Genomic DNA, 22,246 nt, shown 5'->3' on the forward strand with positions numbered 1-22,246 from the left:
GTGGAGCTCCACCCTTTGGCCCTGTTCTGAGTTATGTAGGAAGGATTTGACAGCTCTCAGATCACCAAGGTTCAAACCCTGAGGTTCAGCTTTAGGAGCAGAGATGGAGTCTCCCATCCAGGAACACCAGGCAGCTGAGCCCCCCAGCCCTGGGGGCCGACATGCTGGGCAGGGGCTAGGGGCAGCACATCCCCACCCCACAGGCCAACTCAGCACCCATGTTTGTGGCTGCAGCGAGGCCTATCCAGGCAGTGTCGTGACCAGAGTCCACTTCTGCTACGACGTCAGGAACCTGATCGACTTGGACGATCAGAGGTGAGGCTGCAGCGGGGCCTTTCGGCGCCCGGGGTGGGGGTAAAAGGGGAGGATGGGGCTCTGCTGGTCCCTGACCTGCAGGTCCTTCTCCCGTTGCCCACCGCTGGCAGGCGCCACGCCATGCGGGGCCGGCTCTTCTACACAGCCAAGGCCAAGAAGACTGGGAAGGTGATGATCAGGATCCACCCCTGCGCCCGCCTGTGCTTCTGCAAGTGCTGGACCTGCTTCAAGGAGGTAACTGGCTTGAGCATCGGGAGCACAGCAAGGGAGCGGTAGGGTCCTGGGGCTCTAGGATCTGTGCCTTCACCCGCACTGTTGGGCCCCAGGCCCCATTCAGGTCTGCTCCAGTGCTCCCCACCCAGCTCCTCCCTCCCCATCCACCATGTCCTGCCTCTCTGTTGAGATGGGAGCCTTTCTGGAGGCCACCTTCAGAACAATGCAGGGAAGCTTGCTCTTGTCTCCTTTCTGGTCTTGGATGGGAGAATGAGAGAGAAGGACCAGAGAAAACACAGCAGGCTACACGAGGCTGCCAGGCCTCAGGCTCCCAAAGAGATAGGACAGAAACATTTGAAGGCAGCAGCCTGTCTTATCACCTGACCACTGTGGCTCAAAGAAGGCGTCAAGACTCAGACACCTGCTTCAGGACCACACCGAACTTCTGCCATCCCAGGAAAAGAATCACCCTCTCTTGTGGAAATGCAGCAAACACATTATCTCACCTCTCTGGGGTCCACCCCAAGCCTGAAAGCCCCTGGGTACCCCTAGCTATGCCTCACTTTCCCCAGATCTAAGGGCAGGGGTGAAAGGCAGTCATCGCCTCTTCTTGTTCTAGAGGTGGGACTTTGGAGGCCAGCCAGGGTCCTGGGCTCCTTGAGGTGCTTCAAGGCCACCACAATCCAGGGAGGCTTGAGTGGGGAGGAACCTCGTGACCAGGGAGGCCTTACTGGGGCTCTGGACCCAGCCCTGAGGGCTGCCTGCCACCCCAGGTGGATGCAGAGCAGTATTACAGCGAGCTAGAGGAGCAGCTAACAGACGAGTTCAATGCCGAGCTCAACCGCGTGCCGCTCAAGCGCCTGGACCTGATCTTCGTCACCTTCCAGGACTCCAGGATGGCCAAGCGGTGAGCACCAGGCAGGCACCCCACTCAGCCCCAAGAACACCCCTGCTTCTCGGCACTCTCGTCCCTCTCCCCCTCCAGTTTCCCCTTCTGCCTCCCCTGGGCCCTCCATGCTCCTCACAGGCAGCTGCCCTCTGGCTCTCCAGTAGGATGAGATGGCCATACCTGCTTCTCCTAGCTGCTGGGGCCCAGCCGGTCTCCAGGGGTGCCCAGGCCGGGGCTCCTCACTCCCTGTCCTTGCTTCAGCACAGAGGTGGCCCCAGAAGCCTTTGACCTCATGGTTCCTCTTCTGTCCTTGACAAGAATGACATCCCTTTTTCTTTTTCTTTCTTTCGTTTTTTTTTTTTTTTGAGACAGAGTCTTGCTCTGTCACCCTGGCTGGAGAGCAGTGGCACAATTTTGGCTCACTGCAACCTCTGCCTCCCAGGTTCAAGCGATTCTCCCGCCTCAGCCTCCCAAGTCGCTGGGATTACAGGTGCCCGCCACCAAGCCCAGCTAATTTTTGTATTTTTAGTAGAGATGGGGTTTCACCATGTTGGCTGGGCTGGTCTCGAACTCCTGACCTCAGGTGATCTGCCTACCTCAGTCTCCCAAAGTGCTGGGATTACAGGTGTGAGCCACCACGCCCAGCCGACACACACGTCACTCCCTCCTCACCATAAGAGAGCATCAGGATAGAGAAGCTCTGCTTGCCCTTCTGCTGCTGCAGGCCTCCCCTAATTCATAGCTCTACAGTCCCCTCTCTTTTCCGCCCCAGCCTCTGGCAGCCCATGCATTGACAAGGAATGAATTCAGTCCACTCTGGAATGTTCCAGAAGGATCCTTAGGACTGGGCCAAAGTCCTAAAGGAGCTCCAGAATTTATCTCTTAATAATTGTCGGGGGCGGGTGGGCTCTTCTTTCCGGGGGAGACTGATTCTGTACAGCACATTGTTCCCACCCACCCCACCCCTACAAAGGAAGAGAACTGCCTAGATTTTGCTCACAAACAATGGTGCACAATTTTGCAAGTTCCTTACGCTCTCAACTTGTTATCTGGAAAATTTGGTTACTGATATCGGCCCTGTTCACCTCCCGGAAGGTTGACAAGTGATATGCCTTCTATTCCATTTCTGTGTTGTTTAAAGCAATACACCTACCTAAGGTAACATTGTTCATTCTTTGAGACATCATCATTTGGTAGAGAGGATCCGAGGCTTAATTACAGCGGAATATGAGCTAGCAAGCCAGAGGTGGGGCTCCAGCACCTGCTCCTCTTTGGTCACATCTCTAGGCACCTTGATTTAGTCATCTGTGCATTGGAAATGATACTGGTCATCAATTAGCACACAGAACTCAATAATTAGTAGCTATTGATATTAAGATGAGGCTAAAAGTAGTACCTCCCTTATCAAATCTCAAAGAGAGAGTGTGTCTATGTGCTGTCACTGCTGTTAAGGGGAAAGGCAGAAACAGAACCACATGGCACCCCTGCCCTTCCTGGGCAGTCAAGGCACCCTCAAAAGCCCTTTCCTCCAGACACTGGGCCTTAGGAACTGTCCACCTGTAAGGTCCTGAAGACATAGCCAAGGCTTCAAGAATCCCTAGGAAGGGGGTGAGCCCCCATCTGTAGGACCACCATAGTGACCCTGAGCCCCTGGCATGAGACCCTCCTAAGCCCATCCCCCACCCCCAGACCCACATCTCCTCCTCTTCTCCCCTCTCTGCAGCGTCCGTAAGGATTACAAATATATCCATTGTGGTGTGCAACCCCAGCAGTCCTCAGTGACCACCATCGTCAAATCCTATTACTGGAGGGTCACTATGGCTCCACACCCCAAAGACATTATTTGGTAAGCCTTTTCCATCCCTCCCCTCTCCTCTGAGCTCCTCTGAGACTGAAGAAGGCAGCAGGACAGGGCCTTCTCTCCCCATGTCATTGCCCAACAGAGACTCCAAGGGGACTAAGTTCCATGCTTTCCTAAGCACCACAACCTGTGTGTACCACTAGATTCATTCCCACAAATGTGGGAGGCATCCAACCCTTAGCAAAAAGGTTTTTCCTGCAGAAGGAACTCAGGTCCATTTTTTTTTTGGCTATATGCACCGGATCCTTTATAAACAGTGTTACAGGGGGCGGTCCAGGGGCTCACTGCATGCAGGTCTGGGCCCAGGAGGCTGGATTAGACCAGGCCAGCCTGGGTCCACAGCTGGCCTGCAGCAAACAGCACGTGGCCTCTAAGAACTGATGTCTCTAAGTGTGCCTCCTTCTTTCATCCCTCCCCAGGAAACACCTGTCTGTCCGCCGCTTCTTTTGGTGGGCCCGCTTTATTGCAATCAACACCTTCCTCTTCTTCCTCTTCTTCTTCCTCACCACGCCTGCCATCATCATGAACACTATCGACATGTACAACGTCACCCGCCCCATCGAGAAGCTGCAGGTGCCTCCTCTGCTCAGGCCAGGCCTGGGGGCCCCAGGGAGATCAAGGAAGAATTCAGGCGAGGATGGAATGGGGGGGCCCCCTGGGATGCGGCTGTGGAGCCCCTATACAGTGCAAACATTGTGGAGGTGGCCGTGGTGCAAATGGTGGGGTAGGGCTTGATTTGTTCTAAAGGGATGAAGGTGGGTGACTGCCAGTCTTAGGGACCAGGGCTAGAACAGGGAGGGAGAGTGGAGAGTCCACAGGCAGGTCCTGGGGTGAGTTGGAGGGGGTGTCGTCCTGTCAACATGGACTCAGAGGTCTTCATGAACGGGGTCATCCCAGGCCAGCGTGGAGTCCAGAGGGTGTGGCAAATGTGAGTGGCTCTGCTTTCCACAAGTTGTTCAGGGCAGCAGTCTCCTGGTTTGTGTAGTATGGTTGAGGGTGAGGAAGAGTGAGGTAAGTCCCAACGCAGCCCTCTCAGAGAAGTGGGAACTCCAGATCTGCCTCCACCTCCCTCATCTCCAGACACCTGCACTCTAGGCTGGGATCGCTCAGCCCTGGAGGAACCATCTCTGAAGTTAGGGGATACCTTCTACTGATGGTGCAGGTCAGAGGGAGCCTAGCCTATTTCCAAATTCTTTAGGCTCAAGACTGTGAAGATGAGCCTGGAAGGTCTCTTCTTCCATATTCTCCCCATCCTCATTTCCAACAACACACATGTGCACGTGCACATGCACACACACACAAAGTCAACACACGTGCATGCACACACGCACACATGCACACACTCACAGAGTCAACACATGTGTGCATGCCCACATGCACATACAGTCAACACATGTGAGGCTGGGTACAGTGGCTCACGTCTGTAATCCCAGCACTTTGGGAGGCCGAGACAGGCGGATCACGAAGTCAGGAGATCGAGACCATCCTGGACAACACGGTGAAACCCCGTCTCTACTAAAAATACAAAAAAAATTAGCCGGGCGTGGTGGCGGGCGCCTGTAGGCCCAGCTACTCAGGAGGCTGAGGCAGGAGAATGGCGTGAACCCGGGAGGCGGAGCTTGCAGTGAGCCGAGATCGCACCACTGCACTCCAGCCTGGGCAACAGAGCGAGACTCCGTCTTGAAAAAAAACAAAAACAAACAAAAAAACACGTGTGTATGCATACATGCACACATGCACGCACACGCGCACATACGCACACGAGTCAAGCCGCACCACTTCTGCTGCTGATTTTTGTTCTCCTTTGCAAACTTTGTAATAGGCCCCAGACCCCATCCAACCCCAGGACCACAGTTCTCCCTGGGGACTCCTCCATCCTCCCCTCCTCACCCACTCACATGTCATCACAGCAAAGGCAATGTCATCTCCCGGCTAGCTCTGGCCTTAGGAGGAAGTCACTCAGGAAAGCTCAGGCTGCTCCTCCAGTGACCTAGACCACTTGACCTTGGGTGTCAGCCTCTGCCTGACCAGGAAGGCCAGTGAGAAGGGCCAGGCCCCTTGCAGCCTCCAGGAGAGCAAGCCAGCCCTGGGAGTGAGTGGGAGGAGAAGAGGCAGGGGGAAGGGGATGCTTGCATTGACGTCTCTCCTGCTATCCTCCCCTCTCCCCCTGCAGAGCCCAATTGTGACCCAGTTCTTCCCCTCTGTGATGCTCTGGGGCTTCACAGTGATACTGCCTCTGATTGTCTACTTCTCCGCCTTCCTGGAGGCCCACTGGACCAGGTGACCTGGGGGCCTCCTCTCCTAGCCCTGTGGGTTCTGCAGCCTCTTCCCCTGCCTTAGCTTCCCCGCTAGCCTGGCGCTTGGGCCTCCCCTCTAGCCTAAGAAGGATGATTGATAAGGGATGATTTTGATACCTGAAACCATCCCCAAAGACCAATAGATGTTCTGTCTTTGGAAGGAGGTTCTGGGTTGTCTCTGGGCCCCTGGGATGCTGAGATAGAGCCACTGTCTAAGAGCGTGGGGCCAAAACCAAGCCCTCCTTGGGCTTCTCCCTCAGCCCCCAGCCATATCCTGAAAGCATGGAGCTGTAGGCATGAGCTAGGCAGTCCCAGGCATTCCACGCAGAAGGCATAGGAGGAAAGACTTGTGTGGGAATGTCAGTAGAATGCTGTGGCCACACAGAGGGGCCCACACACTCACTGTGACTGTCATCACATATGACCCACACCATGCCAACCTTTTACCCAATCAGGAGCTTTCCCATTTGTTAGCCTTGATGGTTCTATGGTGGCAGCTCACTGGGTAGAAAGTATTTGCCATGCCCTGGGCAGGTGGCAGTACTTTGGCTTGAAAGCTGCATGCATCTCAAAAGTTACTTTCCACACCAAAAGTTCCTACCATTCCACCAGGCAGCAGCCAAAAGGAGTGTCCTAAGGGAAATCCTTCCTGGCCTTTTCCTCTGGCCGAGAACAAGACTTACATTGATGACTGAAACTCTGCAGGGATTTTGAGTATTCTTGGTAATGTCTCTTTAACACAGAGACATCAACTATATGGCGGATCTGTGCCTTCCCATCCCTTCCTGTACCCAGCACAGACATCACTAGTTGATCATGCTGTTCTTTCCGGCTGCCCCCAGATGCAGCACAGCTCACAGTGGTATATGGAGATGGCATCAGTATGCACGATTAAACCAATTTCCCAGCCCAGATCTCTACTCTGCATATGTCTGTGTTAGTCAGTTTTCACACTGCTGATAAAGACATACCCGAGACTGGACAATTTATAAAAGAAAGAGGTTTCATTGGACTCCGTATTAGTCCATTTGTACTCTGCTGATAAAGACATACCTGAGACTGGGTAATTAATATAGGAAAAAGGGTTTATTGGACTTACAGTTCCATGTGGCTGGGGAAGCCTCACAATCATGGCGGCAGGCAAGGAGGAGCAAGCACGTGTTACGTGGATGGCAGCAGACAAAGAGAGCTTAGGCAGGGAAACTCCTCATTCTAATACCATCAGATCTCACAAGACTTATTTGCTATCATGAGAACAGCAAGGGAAAGACCCACCCCCCATAATTCAATCTTCTCCCAATGAGTCCCTCCCACAACACGTGGGAATTATGGGAGCTGCACGATGAGATTTGGGTGGGGACACAGAGTCAAACCATATCAGTGTTTCTCTTCCTCTCTATTACATAGTTAGGCCTTTGGTTCTTATTAGGCCATGTCCATTGATGAATATCTGTCTGTTTCCTTCTAGATCAAGTCAGAATCTGGTCATGGTGCACAAGTGCTACATCTTTCTGGTGTTCATGGTGGTCATTCTGCCCTCTATGGGACTGACCAGGTACCTTAATTCCAATTATCCCTCTTCTATTAGCCAGGCTGTCTTAGAGTTAAGACCTCCTCTTTCAGATACTGTAGACCTGCCCGTGGTTGCTGCAAACCCACTCCTCAAATGATAGCCCCGTGCCTGTCATGGGTGTAGCACGAGCCAGGCTTCCTGCAAACACTAACGTGTCAGCCGTGAGCTTGGCCCACATAGAGCTTATCATCTGGCTGGGGACACAGGCGTGCTTACCAGCTGCCTGACAGCCCCACATGGGAACAACACAGCCAAAGAGCAGTAGAAATTCAGAAGAGGGAGAGAGTACTATGAGAGAAGTGAGTGAATACTGTGAGAGAAATGTTTGCTCACAGTTTTGCAAACTGGCCCAGGTTGGCTGGAGAACGTGGCCTGGAGCTGAAAGGCCAAAGGGTTCAGGGCCAGGACAGCCCAGCACTAAGAAGGAAGAGGGGAAGTGTGGACTGGCCAGCTGGAATAAAGCAAGAGTCTTTCTTTGGAGACTGGGCAAGGGAGGATGGTTGAACCCTCAGCCTTAGCTCACAGGTTTGCTAACTAACAGACTTGCCTTGTTTTTGCTTCTAGTTTGGATGTCTTTCTCCGCTGGCTCTTTGACATCTACTATCTAGAGCAGGCCTCCATCAGGTTCCAGTGAGTACTCCCACATGTCCACCAGGGCTGCTGTGTATGCAAACTGGAGTGGGTATATGTGCTCTTCCCTGAGTCCACCACCTGAATTTGCTCACAGAAGTGTAGACAAATGCTTGTGAACACCCTCACTGGGCAGACTCGTTATCTTTCCTGTGCTGGGATCCCTCTGGCAATCTAGTTAAGCCCAGGGACCCCTTCTCAGAATATCTTTGAAATAACTGTATATTCGCAGGAAGTTGCCCCAAAACTGTATGGGGGTGGGTGTTCCATGAGCCCTTTATCCAGTTTCCCCCAATGGAAGCGTTGTGCATAACTATAGTGCAATATCAAAACCAGGAAATTGACACTGGTCCAATCCACAGCGCTTATTCTGATTCTGCCAGTTTTACATGTACTCTGAATGATGTCTTTATGTGCACAAAATACATGGATTACAAAGAAAACCGATTATACTGAATTATAGTTATCAAGATATTTTAAAAATCAAAATTTTGACATAGTCTTTATAAACACGTCAATAACAAGATATTGCCCCCCCCCTTTTTTTTTTTTTTTTGAGACCAAGTCTCATTCTGTCACCCAGGCTAGAGTGCAGTGGCGCAATCTCGGCTCACTACAACCTCCACCTCTCGGGTTCAAGCGATTCTCCCACCTCAGCCTGCTGAGTAGCTGGGATTACAGGTGCATGCCACCATGCCCAGCTAATTTTTGTATTTTTAGTAGAGATGGGGTTTTACCATGTTGGCCAGGCTGGTCTCAAACTCCTGGCCTCAAGTGATCTGCCCGCCTCAACCTCCTAAAATGCTGGATTACAGGCTTGAGCCACCACGCCCAACCAATATTGCATTTTTTATATAAGAAAGCTAAAGTTACATTTTACTGTCTTAAAAACATCAGTATTAAAACTGATATTACTTATTGGAAGAAGAACATTAAACTAGGGGGGATCGTTGACAAAGCAACATGCAGACCATGTGGGACATTCTGCCAATTTCAATTTTTTTGTTTTAGTGGTAAGAAGTGTTGAGAATCCCAGTTTTCAAAGATATGTTGCAAATGACATGCAAACTTCCATAACTTGCTCTATAAGGCAAGGACCAGAATCCTTCAGGGTATTTTTTAGTAGAGATGAGGTTTCACCATGTTGGCTGGGCTAGTCTCAAACTCCTGACCTCAGGTGATCTGCCCACCTCAGCCTCCCAAAGTGCTGGGATTACAGGTGTGAGCCACCATGCCCTGCCATATTGCCCACATTCTTAATGCAAGAAACTGCTAAATTTCAGTTAGAGATTAGTGAAAATAAAGATGTTATTCTTTCCCATCCTAGTTTACAGACCCCCCAGAAACCCACTCATGGATTCTCCAGAGTCTTTGGACCTGGCTCAGACACCCTTGCTTTGGATCAAGTCAATGCAATCCCCTAACACACCCATGCTTTATGTGGTCCCTGCCCCTCCCTGCTCAGAGGACTGCTTGTTAACTTAATTGGGTTGGGGGAATATATATTATAGGAGAGAGGCAGAGAAAAAGAAAGAGAGCAAATGTTATTCTCCTTGTCTGTATCTGTATCTCCATCCTGACTCCCATTTCCTCTGCTGCTCTCCTCTCTCTCTTCCCTTTTAACATCTCTCCCTCTCCCCATGGCTTCTGTTGCTGCCTTCCCTCTCCCTCACTGCCCAGGTGTGTGTTCCTGCCAGACAACGGCGCCTTCTTTGTCAACTACGTGATCACGGCAGCTTTACTTGGCACAGGCATGGAGTTGCTGCGTCTGGGGTCACTCTTCTGCTACAGCACCCGCCTCTTCTTCTCTAGATCAGAGCCAGAGAGAGTCAACATCAGAAAGGTACAGGCTGGCCCTTTGCTGAGCACAGCCCTCAGTTTCCTTTGGGAGGGTGTCAGGGATAGAGCCTGCTAGAAGCACCAAGGGGGCTGAGGTGGGAGGGACGGTGTGAATGGGTGGCGGTGGGGCACCTTGGTCTACAGGGTTGGAAAGGAGGCTGCCTCCAGGCCTGAGCTGCCAGCAGGCTGATGAGGAGACACAGAAGTAGTGAAGCCAAGGGGACTGGGCCACCTCAGAGTGACGCCTGCCTTCTGCCCCAGAACCAGGCCATAGACTTCCAGTTTGGGCGCGAGTACGCGTGGATGATGAACGTGTTCAGCGTGGTGATGGCGTACAGCATCACTTGCCCCATCATTGTGCCTTTTGGTGAGTTATCTCCAAGGCATGCCCAAGGGCTGCACACCCGCAGATGGGGAGGAGGAATTGAGCCCCACAACATCAGTCCACCTCCTGAAGCATGAGGAGACCTGTTGGGGGGAGGTGTCAGGACCAGGGCCAAGCCGGGGGTACGGAGGAGCTGAGGTTGGATGGCTGCCGATGAGGGATGTTTGTTGAATGAATGCATGAGTGAATGACTCTTCACCTAGCTGAAAGAATCAGTTCTGGGGGCTCAAGGGAAGCTGCTGGCCCCGGAGGTCAGCACCACAGAGCTCCCCCAATCCATCCTGGGCTGTTCTGACTCTGACAGCCCTGGATCTGGCTTCTCAGGCCTATGGAGACACTGGAGCTGCAAAGGTCCAAACTCGAAGGGGCCACTGAATAAGTTTCCACCTTTGGCCCCCCAGGGCTGCTCTACCTGTGCATGAAGCACTTGACGGATCGCTATAACATGTACTACTCCTTCGCACCCACCAAACTGAATGAGCAGATCCACATGGCTGCCGTCTCCCAGGCCATCTTTGCGCCACTCTTGGGTCTGTTCTGGATGCTGTTCTTCTCTCTCCTGCGGTTAGGTAGGTACCGAGCCTGCCTGGAGACCCCACCTCCGCCTGCGCCACTGCTCTGCGAGTCCCTTAACACTGACCCTGTTCAGGAGAAAAGCAAGATACTGCTCGCCAGACCTGGCCACACCCAGTGACTTCTCTGGGCCTACAGGGCCTGCATTAGAGTCTCAGCAGAGCTTCAAGGCTAAGAGGAGGCCCTGAGCCAACACGGTCCCCATGTGTGGATTTGGGTTTCCAGGGCTCAGGGCAGGAAACCTCATATTCCTTCTTTCTAAGTCCAGACGGGCAGGAAATAGAATATCAGCTATTGGGTGGCTCAGTTCAGTTCCCATGACATTTCCTCTGGGATCCCATAAGATGCCTGGTTTTTTGTTTTGTTTTTTAATTAAATTAAATTAAATTAATTAATTAATTAATTTACTTATTTATTTTCTTTTTTGAGATGGAGCCTTGCTCTGTTGCCCAGGCTGGAGTGCAGTGGCCGGATCTCAGCTCACTGCAAGCTCCGCCTCCCAGGTTCACGTCATTCTCCTGTCTCAGCCTCCCGAGTAGCTGGGACTACAGGCACCCGCCACCTTGCCCGGCTAGTTTTTTTTAATTTTTAGTAGAGACGGGGTTTCACTGTGTCAGCCAGGATAGTCTCGATCTCCTGACCTCGTGATCCACCCGCCTCGGCCTCCCAAAGTGCTGGGATTACAGGCTTGAGGTACCGTGTCCGGCCTTAATTTTTTTTTTTGAATCAGAATCTTGCTCTGTTGTCTAGGCTGAAGTGCAGTGGCGCAATCATGGCTCACTACAGCTTTGACCTCCTGGGCTCAAGCAATTCTGCCACTTCCCCAGTAGCTGGGACTACAGGCGTGAGCCATCATGACTGGCTAATTTTAATTTTGTAGAGATGAGGTCTCACTATGTTGCCCAGTCTGGTCTCGAATTCCTGGGCTCAAGCGATCTACCCACCTAGGCCTCCCAAAGTGCTGGGATTGTAAGTGTGAGCCACCGGCGCCCAGTGGTAGATGCCTGACTTTATGAGTTGCCAAAAACCTGGAAGAGGAACCCGAGCCTGCAGTAGGGGCTAGCTTTTTCCTCACTCTTTAGCTATACACAGCTACTGTTCCTGCCCAGGGGAGCTCAGAGACACCCTCCCAGAAGCAGTCCCTGCAGGCCACAGATTAGAAATCCCTCAGCTTTCTCCCGTCAGAGGCACCTGTGCCCCCCAGCAACCCCCAGCCCCACTGCCCTTCCCTCAGACACTTGACCTTAACCTTCTCAGTGGTGGGAGAAGGGAAACGCGGTGTTTTGTTCCTTTTTTTTTTTTTTTAGAGACAGAGTCTTGCTCTGTCGCCCAGGCTGTAGTACAGTGGCCTGATCTCGATCTACTGTAACCTCCACCTCCTGGGTTCAAGCTATTCTCCTGCCTCAGCCTCCTGAGTAGCTGGGACTACAGGCGCCCGCCACCACGCCCCACTAATTTTTTGTATTTCAGTAGAGACAGGGTTTCACCATGCTGCCCAGGCTGGTCTCAAACTCCTGAGCTCAGGCAATCCGAGGTGGTGTTTTCCTTTCTTTCCCTGTCATGGTGGCATCTGTACGGTCGACTCTCAGTCATTTATGTGGTTTACCCATTTGCCGTCACCCCCAGTTGCTTATCCGGCTAACCTTTCCCTGCCACCTCAAAGACTTCATTTTTTTCCATGATGTTTTTTTCTAAGAATAAAGGACTGCATGTTTATTATCAAAAACGGAAAAAATACAAAGACCAACATGCAAATGACCCATCATCTCACCCAGAACCTGATGTCTCTTGTTCCCAGCCCCCACTTTCAGGCATGCGCTTTGGGCGCGGGATGGTAGAGAGGGAGCTGTTGGTCTATTGTTACTTTACAAAACTGCGATCGTCCATATTGTAACATTCAGTCCTGTACCCTGAGGTTTTGTACTGAACATGATGTTCTGAGCAATTCCCTAGGTTGTTAAAAGACTGAACACGTAGGTGCCTTTCAGCGGTTGCATGAAAGTCGACCAGTTTTAGTCAGTTCTCCACCATTGGATATTGAGGTTTGCCACTTTTTGCTACTATAAAAACACTGCAGTAAGCATCATTAAGCAGTGATTTTTGGCTGTAACGCATAATTTAAAAAATATTTACCTAGTTAGAAAACTGCTGCCGTAAAAAAGGAACCAAATATTCCCAAATGCAACGTAGATGACTTTTACCTTCTAGATTCCCTCTCTGTGCCATCAGCACAGATAACTGAGCATGCTCACTTCAAAAGGGCTTGCAGGGAAAGGTGTAGGTCAGAGATGGTGTTGGGGGCACTGGCAGAAATGGTCACTCCAAGGTACTTCCCAGGGACCGTGGTGTTGGAGGTGGCCAGCAGATCAGGAAGGACACATTTTTATGGGCACTGAAGTGGGTACTGAAGTCAATTAAAACATTTTTTCGTGGACTCCTTAGATGCCAAATTCTAAACTGCTCAAATCAAACAGAACGAAGGGATGATGTTATTGTGTCAGACTCCTTGATGCCAGTTGTTATCAGAGGAGGACTGGCAAGGTCAAAGCCCTTGCAGTGGTGCTGTGACGGTCCCTGGGCATCTGCCAGTTGGGGTGGCATTTCAGCTGGCAGACTTCTGCCCATGGCCTTTTCTTCTCCTTGGCAGGTTCTCTCCATGCCATCACCATGTTTTCCCTGTCCACCCTCCTCATTGCCATGTTAATTGCCTTTGCTGGCATTTTTCTGGGGAAGCTTCGGATGGTTGCCGACTACGAGGTGAGTTGCCAGCCTGCCCCTCCTCCACTGGTTCTCCTGGTCCCTTGGGGGACACAGCTGTAGGATACCCTCCATGCCTGGGCTCCCATAGCACCACAGGACGAAAGGGTCTCGCCTTTCTCTCTGACCGTAGAGCGTGGAGCCCAGTGTGCATGCGTGCATGCCTTGCACTAGCTTAGGCTCTGGCCCCCATCCAGAAGACAGCTATCCTCTCCTTTTCTGCCCTCTGACACCTCCAAACTGCAAGCTGCTGGCCCCTCCTTCCTGTGATGTGGGTCCAGTGCAGTCACTGAGCTGTGAGCCTCCAAGGACTGGAAGTCAAGAGACAGGATGGAGCAAAGGAGGTTGGCGGGGGAGTTGATGATGATTCAAAAAAGGGGGGATTGTCATTTTCTCTCCTTTAAGACCCCAGGCTATTGAACTTGAGGCGGCCATGTTTGGAGGTGGCCCCTGCCCCACATGATTCCTTTGGTTGTTGGCAGTGGGTCCAGCCTAATCATTAGGAGAAGGGAGCCAATCCATGCCCTTTTAGAGCCATGCCAACAACTGTGTGTTCTAGCTCAGCATTTCCCAGAATGGATATCTATCCTGGGGCACTGGAATGATTTCCAGTGGATCACAACATAATTTTTCATTTTTCATGGTTACGTATTTAACATTAACTTTCTGCTTATGGCAACTGAAATACAGTTTTCTGTTTATAAAAGTGAATCATTTCCTTTTTAAATGAATGTATATAAAGAAAAGAAAGCTGATTTTAAGGACTGACACCCTGCCGAGCCTGAGGAGGGACTCGGAGAAGGATCTCTTTGCTGCTGGTGTCTCTGTGTCCAGGGCTCTGGGCACAGGCGCCCACTGTCCTCTCTGCCCAGCCTTCCTTTTCCGCGCCTGGCTGGAGCACCACACTAGTGAAGGGTCTTGTGAATGACCCCGCTGGCTCTGTCTTTCTAATACAGCAGCATTATGTGATTGGGTTGGCCAGGTGTCCATGCTAGAGGAGGAGGATGGCCAGGAACCTAGGCTGTGTTGGTGTAGGACACTTTCCAAATTAGAGGGGAAGCCCCAGGAGGAAAGACGACAGTGCTGAAGTCAAGACTTCTCTTGGAGTCAAAGCAGGCTTGTCTTTGAACTTCAATTCCAGCTCTGCTTACTTCCTCCCATAATAGCCCTTGGGAATAGAACATTCCAGAAGGGACTCCCTTGCATTCCAGCCCTCTCTCTGTCCCCCTGGGCCTCAGTCTTGCCAGACTGAAGGTCTGGAAAGACAGAAGATGAGTTGAGTTCCAAGGTGGCGAGAAGCCCAGGTGTGGGGTTGAGGCTCCTCTGGGTGTGGGGGGAGGGGCAAAGAGCAGGCCTCCATCCTGTAACCCACCACCTCTCCCTGCTGCAGCCCGAGGAGGAGGAGATCCAGACGGTGTTTGACATGGAGCCAAGCAGCACCTCCTCCACGCCCACCTCCCTCGTGAGTCCTGAGTCCCAGGGACAGGTCGGGAGGGCAGTGCTTGCAGGGGTGGTCTACTCCAGTGGCATCGTGGGGGATGCCAGCATTTGCTGCCCACTCTGGGTACGGGGGAGGAGATAGGGGACCCCTGGGCTCCCTCCTCTAATGGAGCAGGACTTGGTCCAGGTCCAAATGCTGCCGTGGCCCTGGATGAAGAGTGAGAAAAAGAGAAGAGCCACCATGTACTCGTCATTGTCTAGAAGGCAACCAGAGAGGAAGTACTTGGTCAGGGAGGCCAAGACCACAGCGACCTCAGTCATGTAGACACAGGGGGGCCTGCTGAGGATTGGCCTCAGGACCAAAGGCTGCCCCTGAGGCACAGGGGCAGGCAGAGCGACACAGACAGAGCTTCAGGGAACTATTAGAAGTCTGCACTGCTGGTAAGGCAGGGACGCCGAATGAGCGAGCCTGTCTGCATGCAGAGAAGCTGGCTCAGAGTGCAGGGCCCGCAGGCTGGGTGCTGGCTGTCACACGGTGGCTCAGCCTGGAGGGGAATGGGCATGAGCACCCACCCACATCTCTGCCACAAATTCAGCTGCAGAGCCACCAATGAACGCACTGAGGTGGGTACTGGGGTCAGCCCGTGCCCCAAGGCCAGGGCTCCTGGGAGGAGCTCTGAAGAAGGGTGCCAGGCTGGCACTTGGCGAAAGCATCCCAGAGGAGGCAGCATCGAATCTGACCCCAGGAATGGGCATACGGGGTGCCAGGTGAAATAGGGTGTGGGGCAAGAGTTTTCAAGGAAGAGGAGCAGCCTGTGCAAAGGCCTGGAAGACAGACCAGAGCTTGGGGGACTCAAGACAGTTTTCGGCACAGTGGGAACACGGCGTGGGCGGCAGGGCCCTATGGGAGACAAGGCTTTCTTTAGTTGTGGGCAGAGCTGGGTGTGAGTGCACAGTGACACAAGCACAGACAAAACACCAGCAAATGGACAGAAGTCACTGGGGTGCCAGATTTGCCTCGCTTTGAAAAACCCCGTATACAGGCACAGATTATCTCTGAGCGGGGACAGGAGAGGGTGCTTCGGTCACAAAGAGACGACAAGGATTTCAAAGCAAGAAAGTCTCTCTTTTCTTGGGACCCTTCCGAAAGGACCCCTCTTGGAATATTGTTAGCAATCAGTTTTTGAAATCTTCTCATGAGCCTGGTGCTTTGCTGTTTTCGCTCTTAATCTTTTGATAAACCCACACAGTAGGGGTTTTCATCCCAAAATGGAGGCTCAGAAGTTCCATCAATATAGACTCCAGGGCACCAAGCAAGGAAGTGTCAGGACGAAGTTCGAACCAGGTCCATCTGACTCTAAAGCTTATGCTTTTAAAAAACACGACTAGGATTTATTTTTTAAATCCTGCCTTATTACAACAGGGCTATGTGAACATTGCACATCATTATAGGGGGAAAGGATAAGCAGAAATAAGAAAATAAAAAGTCCATATTCCCACCACCCAGAGATGACCACTGGTAGTGTATATTCTTCCAGATATTTATATACTATGTATCTCTTCCAGATAATTATGTATGATTTACATAGTTTTGCTAAAATGAAATAGTACTGCACATACTGTTTTATAACCTTTTTTTGTTGAGGGGGGACAGTCTTGCTGTGTTGCTCAGGCTGGAGTGAAGTGGCACCATCTTGGCTCACTGCAACCTCCGTCTCCCAGGTTAATGCGATTCTCCTGTCTCAGCCTCCCAAGTCGCTGGGATTACAGGCATACACCACCACACCTAGCTAATTTTGTATTTTTAGTAGAGACGGGGTTTTACCATGTTGGCCAGGCTGGTCTCGAACTCCTGACCTCAGCTGATCCACCTGCCTCGGCCTCCCAGAATGCTGGGATTACAGGCGTGAGCCACCGCACCTGGCTTATAACCTGCATTTTTAGTTAACAATCCCTTTCCATATATATCAATTTTTGATCTCTTTGAGCACCCAGCCCATATTCAAATTTCCCTAATTGTGCCAGAAGTATCTTTTAGAACTTGTCCAACCCAATATCAAATCTAGCATGATCAGGTTTTCATGTCCCTTTTATTTTAGCATAGTGCTTTTAAATGACTGGAGAGACCAAGCCAGCAGTCCTGCAGAATATTCCACCTGGATTTTTCTGGCTGTTCATGATGTCTTAGGACAGGTTCCCTGATCTCCTGTATTCCCTGAACACTGGAATTTAGATCTGATGGCTTGATAGATTCAAGTTCAACATGGGGCTAGAACACATTGCAGGTAGTGTTGCAATGTATACTCAAGATGTAACATCCTGTTAATTCCCATTCATTAATGATGCCATCATGACCCTCTAATTAGGGAAATGACAGAAGGATTTTTCCATGGTTCAGTTGACATTTTCCCCTTTATGACCAAAAGGTCATCTAGATGGTTTACCTGGGTGCCATGCAAATGTCTAGATTCTTCTGTAGGAAAACCATTCCTTCGACCAGGGCTGTTTGGTTTCACTGAAATAAACTCCTACGGGGAAGGTTTCATTCCATTCCCTAATTACCTGTTTTCAAAGTAAAGAGATGGTTTAAGAGCCACTTCAGAGGATGACAATTGCTCTTTTTCCTAGTATGTCCTGTGTTTTTCTAGTCTGCTGCCGTCCCAGGCATGGGGATCATTCCTGGGTGTGACAGGTCATATGACCAAAGTCTCTGCTAGCAGTTCCACATCTTTTTCTTCTTTTTTTCTTTTTTCTTTCTTTCTTTTTTTTTTTTTTTTGAGACAGAGTCTTGCTCTGTCGCCCAGGTTGGAGTACAGTGGCGCGGTCTTGGCTCACTGCAACCTCTGCCTCCCAGGTTCACGCCATTCTCCTGCCTCAGCCTCCCGAGTAGCTGGGACTACAGGTGCCGCCATCACGCCTGGTTAATTTTTTGTATTTTTAGTAGAGACGGGGTTTCACTGTGTTAGCCAGGATGGTCTTGATCTCCTGACCTCATGATCCACCCACCTCGGCCTCCCAAAGTGCTGGGATTACAGGCGTGAGCCACCGAGCCCGGCTGCAGTTCCACATCTTGAGGACAGGCCAACCAGTGACAGACCCCAGGGGTGTTCTGAATGTGCCGCTGAAGCTGTATTAGAAAGTACACTAGCTCAGGAAAGGGGGTCTCTCCGACCCCAGCTGAGGGGAGCCTCATGTCACCTTCCCTGGATGCGGCTTGACTTGGAACCGAGAGTGAATGGAACATGTTCTAAAGGAGCAGTGGACTAGGAGTGGGGAGTCCTGCCACTAAACCAGCCCTGGGAGCACCTGGATGCTCATTAAATGATCAAGAAAAATTAGGTAGGTGGGGCAGACAGGACCCAGGCTGCTGGGGAAGAAGGCAGGCTCCAAGGTTTGGAGGAGACAGAGGCGATGGGGGTGGGGCATGAGGGGAGAGGGTGTGCCCAGGGCCTTGCTCCGGACGTGACCTTGCTCCTGTCCCCTGTCTCTATCCCAAGCAGCTATATGTGGCCACCGTGCTGCAAGAACCGGAGTTGAACCTGACCCCCGCCTCCTCCCCAGCCAGGCACACCTATGGCACCATGAACAACCAGCCGGAAGAGGGAGAAGAAGAGAGTGGTCTGAGGGGCTTTGCAAGGGAGCTAGACTCGGCCCAGTTCCAGGAAGGGCTGGAACTGGAGGGCCAGAACCAGTACCACTGACTGGGACCTGAGGCCTCCACTGGCGACTTGTTGAGGAGCCAGGGGAGGGCCTGGCAAGGGGAGGCAGGAGGGTGGCCTGGACCTCCTCACTACCTCCTGCAGACTTTGAGAAGCCCCCAGTGGAGACATCTGCCACCCCAGCCATGGGCCATACGGGCGCCCTGACCTGCTGCCCAGCTGGAACTGGGGGTAATCGGCAGTGCTGAGGGAACCTGGGAAGGGATGGAGGATACAGGGAAGCCCATGTCTTGAAAGAGGTGGCTGGAGCGCCAGCACAGAGACTGAACGCTGGGGTCCCTTCCTGGGACCAAGATGGAGAAGGTGTTCCTAAGGGAGGAGGCAGAAAGAGGCCGCCGAAGGCTCTCTGGGGTCATCACCACTCTGCATCAGCTGCCCTTCCAAGGAGCTTCTGCTGCTGCTCCTTCTCCCAGCCCCGGCCCATTCCTCCCCTGCAGTCTGAGGAGGCAAAGGTACGTGCACGGGGCACATTGACAGGACACAGAGGACCACCTCATCACGGGGTTCCCTGCATGGGGATCTGTAAACAGAAACTTTCTGCACCCACCCGAGGAAGAACCAACTGAAAGCGCAGACCTGAGAAGAGGTAACTCAGCCCCTTCCTGCTCCTCTGCCCTCATCAGATGTCCCCAGGAGCAGCAGGGCAGAGGCCCTTCTCCTTTCTATTCTTACAAGGGTAGCTAGAGCGCGACCACTCAGGGCTCATCAAATGAGACTTGTGTGCATTTTTCAGAAGGAAACCTTGGTTAGTCCTTGCTGGGTAACACAAAGTGGGGTGAGACAGAGGCCGAATTCATGGAAGGGGGCTTTCTCCCTAAAACTCTGGGTGGTGGGAAACCAGCTATACCTCCCCAAGCCCCAGGGTCTAAAGAGAAGACCCCCCAAAGCCAAAGATGTGGCCACTTAAAAGAGTCTCCTGCCTCCTACCCAACTGAGTGCCTGGGCCCCCAGCTTGGTCAAGATGGGCAGTACATTAGGGTAAGAACCCCATGCTTCAAACTGAAGGACTGACCTTCACCTGAGTCCCAAGTAGGACCCTTCCTCCCTTCTCGGGACTGCCCCTGCACCCTGCCTTGAAGACCACCCAAGCGACCTCCAGTGTGGGCCTGGTCCAGACACTGCAGATGCTTCAATCATGATGTCGCCCCAGGCCTGCCAGGGGTGGGGTGGAGGGGAGGGTCACGTGCTCCAGGGAGAAGCCCTTTCTGGAGAAGCAAGGCTGCCCTCCCAGGGCTACCACCACCTGAGACCTGGGGGAGCTGAATTCCAAACAGTGATGGCGACATTCAGCACCTTTGCCATAGCTGGGGGGAACCGGCCTCTGCCTCTGGGATGGGCTCTCATTGGGACCACCATGTAGCCCAGCCAGGGAGGACATGAGAAGGACCAGTGGGGGCCTCAGTGAACCAGAACAAGCCAAGCTGAATGGGGTCTGTGTGCTCTCCAGGGCCCTCTTCAGCCCCCTCCTCCAAAGGTCTGGGTCCCTGCACCAACCTACTGAAGGTGGGCTCATCTCACCTGAGCACCTGCACCAGGCCCCAGTCACAGGGCTGCCCTGAACTCAGATCACCTAGGCCTTGTCCCTGCCCCACCTTTGCCCCATCCCAGCCCCAGACGCTCCAAGCTTCACCGCAGGTGAGAAATTGTGCTCGATGGGCAGAAACTGCTGCACCCCCAGAGTGTGGCCCACATTTTGGCATGGGGCTGTCTTTCCAGAGAGCTTGGGTTGGCTGGAGAGAGGCTGTCTTTCCCATTCCTTGTCCAGCTAGGAATAAGGGGGAAATGATCCTAGCCCAGCCCCTACACACCCAGGTCCCACAGGCCCCTCCCCACTGGCATTTCACCAACCAACAAGGGGAAAGGACACTGTTACAGCACAGCAGTCAGGCCCAGCAGGAGCTTGGCACATGGTGGGGAGGTGGCCAGCTCAGACCCTGCCCGACCTCATCATGTGTATTTGGTATATGGGGCGTGGGACATGCCAGAAGCTGGCCTGGGGTCTCTCCTTCACTGGACACAGCTTGCTGGAGCCTGCCCCCAGCCCCTGAAGCCCCTGCCAGACTGTGGAAGCCACATATGGGAAAGGTGCTGGCAGACAATGTGGCGGGATGGCTGGGGGCTTCTCCCTCTGAACCTGGGTCCAGTGTAGCCTGGCTCTGAGAGAAGGTGGTGAGCATGTGGAGAAGGAGAAGGTTCCATAGTCCACTCTTAGGGGAACCAGCAAAGCCTCATGGCAGTTGGCTCCATCTGGACCTCCCATGGTCACTGCAGGGCGGTGGAGCGGGGCATCCTTTAGCCTCCCCACCACCACATCCAGGCCCTCTCAGGCACCTCCTGCCTCAGCCCACACCTGCCTCGTCCATTGCCCCCCTCCCTCCACCTACTGCCATCCCACTCCTCCGCCAGCCACTTCCCAGCCGCCCCACCCCACTCCGTCCTCCAAATCACCCCCCAACTTAATCCTTTCTGGAAGGAGCTGCCGCCCGGGAACCGGTATTGCCTAGAGCCTCCAGGAGGGGCCCTCCTCAGGCCTCCAGTGGCCCCATGCCCGCCTGCCTGACCCTCCACTGCCCCGGAAGCAAAGTGCCTATCAGCAGCGTTGCGTCATCTGGGGCCCCCAGTGGGGTGGGGGGGTGTGGGCTAACCTTGGCCACCACCACTAAAGGAATGTGCCAGAATGCTGAACCTTCTTGTTAATGCTATGACCGTGCCTTGAATAAACAAGTCCTCCCAGCCTCTCCCGGCCCCTGCCTCTGCCTCTGCATCTGGGCCAGCCTGGCCTTGCTCCGCTGTGCAGTGGGGAGAACTTTCTGGTCCTTGAGCTACCCAGGAAGCCAGCAGAGTAGCCCCGAGAGGCAGTAGAAGTCCCTGGTGAGTGCTGAGCCCCATGAGTGGGCCCATGGGCTAGGCTAGCGGCCAGACTTCAAAACACACAGATTTCAGCTCAGGCCCCAGGAAGAGCGGCAGACAGGGCTCAGGTCTGCAAGAGGATGAGGGTGGGGGACTTCGGGGATGGGGGAGGCAGAGGAGAGGTTGGGTGGGGGAGAGGTTGGCACGAGGGAAGTGTGCGGCGCAGCCAGGTGGGATAAGAAACACCCGTTAGCAAAGGCTGTTACAGCTGTGGCAAGGAGACAACAGTTCCCTGCCCTGGGAGACACATCTCAGGGTCAGGAGACCCGTTCTGTCCCTCCCTCCAGCAGCTGCATCACCCAGGCTGGCCACCTCATCCAGACAGTAGGGCTGGGAGGACATGAGGCGGACTGTTCTGCTTCATGACTGAGCAGAGCAGATTTGGGGGCAGAGGATGGGAATCTTGTGTGGGTGTTGGGTAGGGGGAGACTTCCTCCCATAGTGCTTCCTATGGGGACAGAGGATGACAGTCTCGGGGTGGCTGCCTAAGGACTGTTTCTCGCATCTCCCTTGCTGGGTCCTCTCCGCAAGCTTCCACAGTCCATCAGTGGCCATTGACTCAAAGTCCACCATGGTGTGGGCCTGGGCATGGGATCAAGACCTGTCCACTTGTCCCCTCTCCCCCTCAAAACAATTATTTTCCAAGTCAAGTCAGCCCTTGAAATCCACAAGGGCTGCTTCTCAGGAGAGAAGCCACGAAGACTCCCTGACTGGACGGGAGGGGCTGCGCCCTGCTGCGGCCTCTCATGGTCCCCTCCCAGGGGCCGGCAGCTCCAGGGTCCCCAGATGGCAGGCCTGGGACACTCTGTGGTTCAGCAGACCTGTCAGGGGCCTTTCTCAGGCAG

The 22,246-nt window shown here is 53.0% G+C and overlaps 1 protein-coding gene and 1 non-coding gene across 13 annotated transcripts in view; both read left to right on the plus strand.

The window, feature by feature from the left end:
- The window catches only part of TMEM63C (transmembrane protein 63C), a 76,522-nt gene extending 55,293 nt beyond the window's left edge, over positions 1 to 21,229 (plus strand). For 5 of the 12 annotated variants that reach the window (XM_077941552.1, XM_077941551.1, XM_077941553.1 and 2 more), the window contains 14 exons: positions 235 to 315; positions 426 to 549; positions 1,302 to 1,435; positions 3,141 to 3,263; positions 3,698 to 3,851; positions 5,452 to 5,558; positions 7,044 to 7,130; positions 7,713 to 7,778; positions 9,459 to 9,621; positions 9,879 to 9,984; positions 10,404 to 10,571; positions 13,223 to 13,332; positions 14,723 to 14,794; positions 18,270 to 21,229. In XM_077941552.1, the coding sequence (XP_077797678.1) occupies positions 235 to 315; positions 426 to 549; positions 1,302 to 1,435; positions 3,141 to 3,263; positions 3,698 to 3,851; positions 5,452 to 5,558; positions 7,044 to 7,130; positions 7,713 to 7,778; positions 9,459 to 9,621; positions 9,879 to 9,984; positions 10,404 to 10,571; positions 13,223 to 13,332; positions 14,723 to 14,794; positions 18,270 to 18,473 (1,699 nt within the window). In that variant the 3' untranslated portion in view covers positions 18,474 to 21,229. Of the gene's footprint in view, positions 1 to 234; positions 316 to 425; positions 550 to 1,301; positions 1,436 to 3,140; positions 3,264 to 3,697; positions 3,852 to 5,451; positions 5,559 to 7,043; positions 7,131 to 7,712; positions 7,779 to 9,458; positions 9,622 to 9,878; positions 9,985 to 10,403; positions 10,572 to 13,222; positions 13,333 to 14,722; positions 14,795 to 14,959; positions 16,275 to 18,269 lie in introns of those variants that run through there. The other 7 variants (XM_015144244.3, XM_077941556.1, XM_077941555.1 and 4 more) reach the window with 2 other exon arrangements.
- Positions 5,390 to 5,451, plus strand: MIR7195 (microRNA mir-7195). The gene has a single exon (NR_128381.1). It is a non-coding gene; the product is annotated as a microRNA mir-7195 (primary transcript).
- Positions 21,230 to 22,246: the final 1,017 nt, after the last annotated feature.

This window comes from Macaca mulatta, chromosome 7, assembly GCF_049350105.2.
Source record: "Macaca mulatta isolate MMU2019108-1 chromosome 7, T2T-MMU8v2.0, whole genome shotgun sequence".
In the NCBI taxonomy this organism is placed as follows: domain Eukaryota; kingdom Metazoa; phylum Chordata; class Mammalia; order Primates; family Cercopithecidae; genus Macaca; species Macaca mulatta.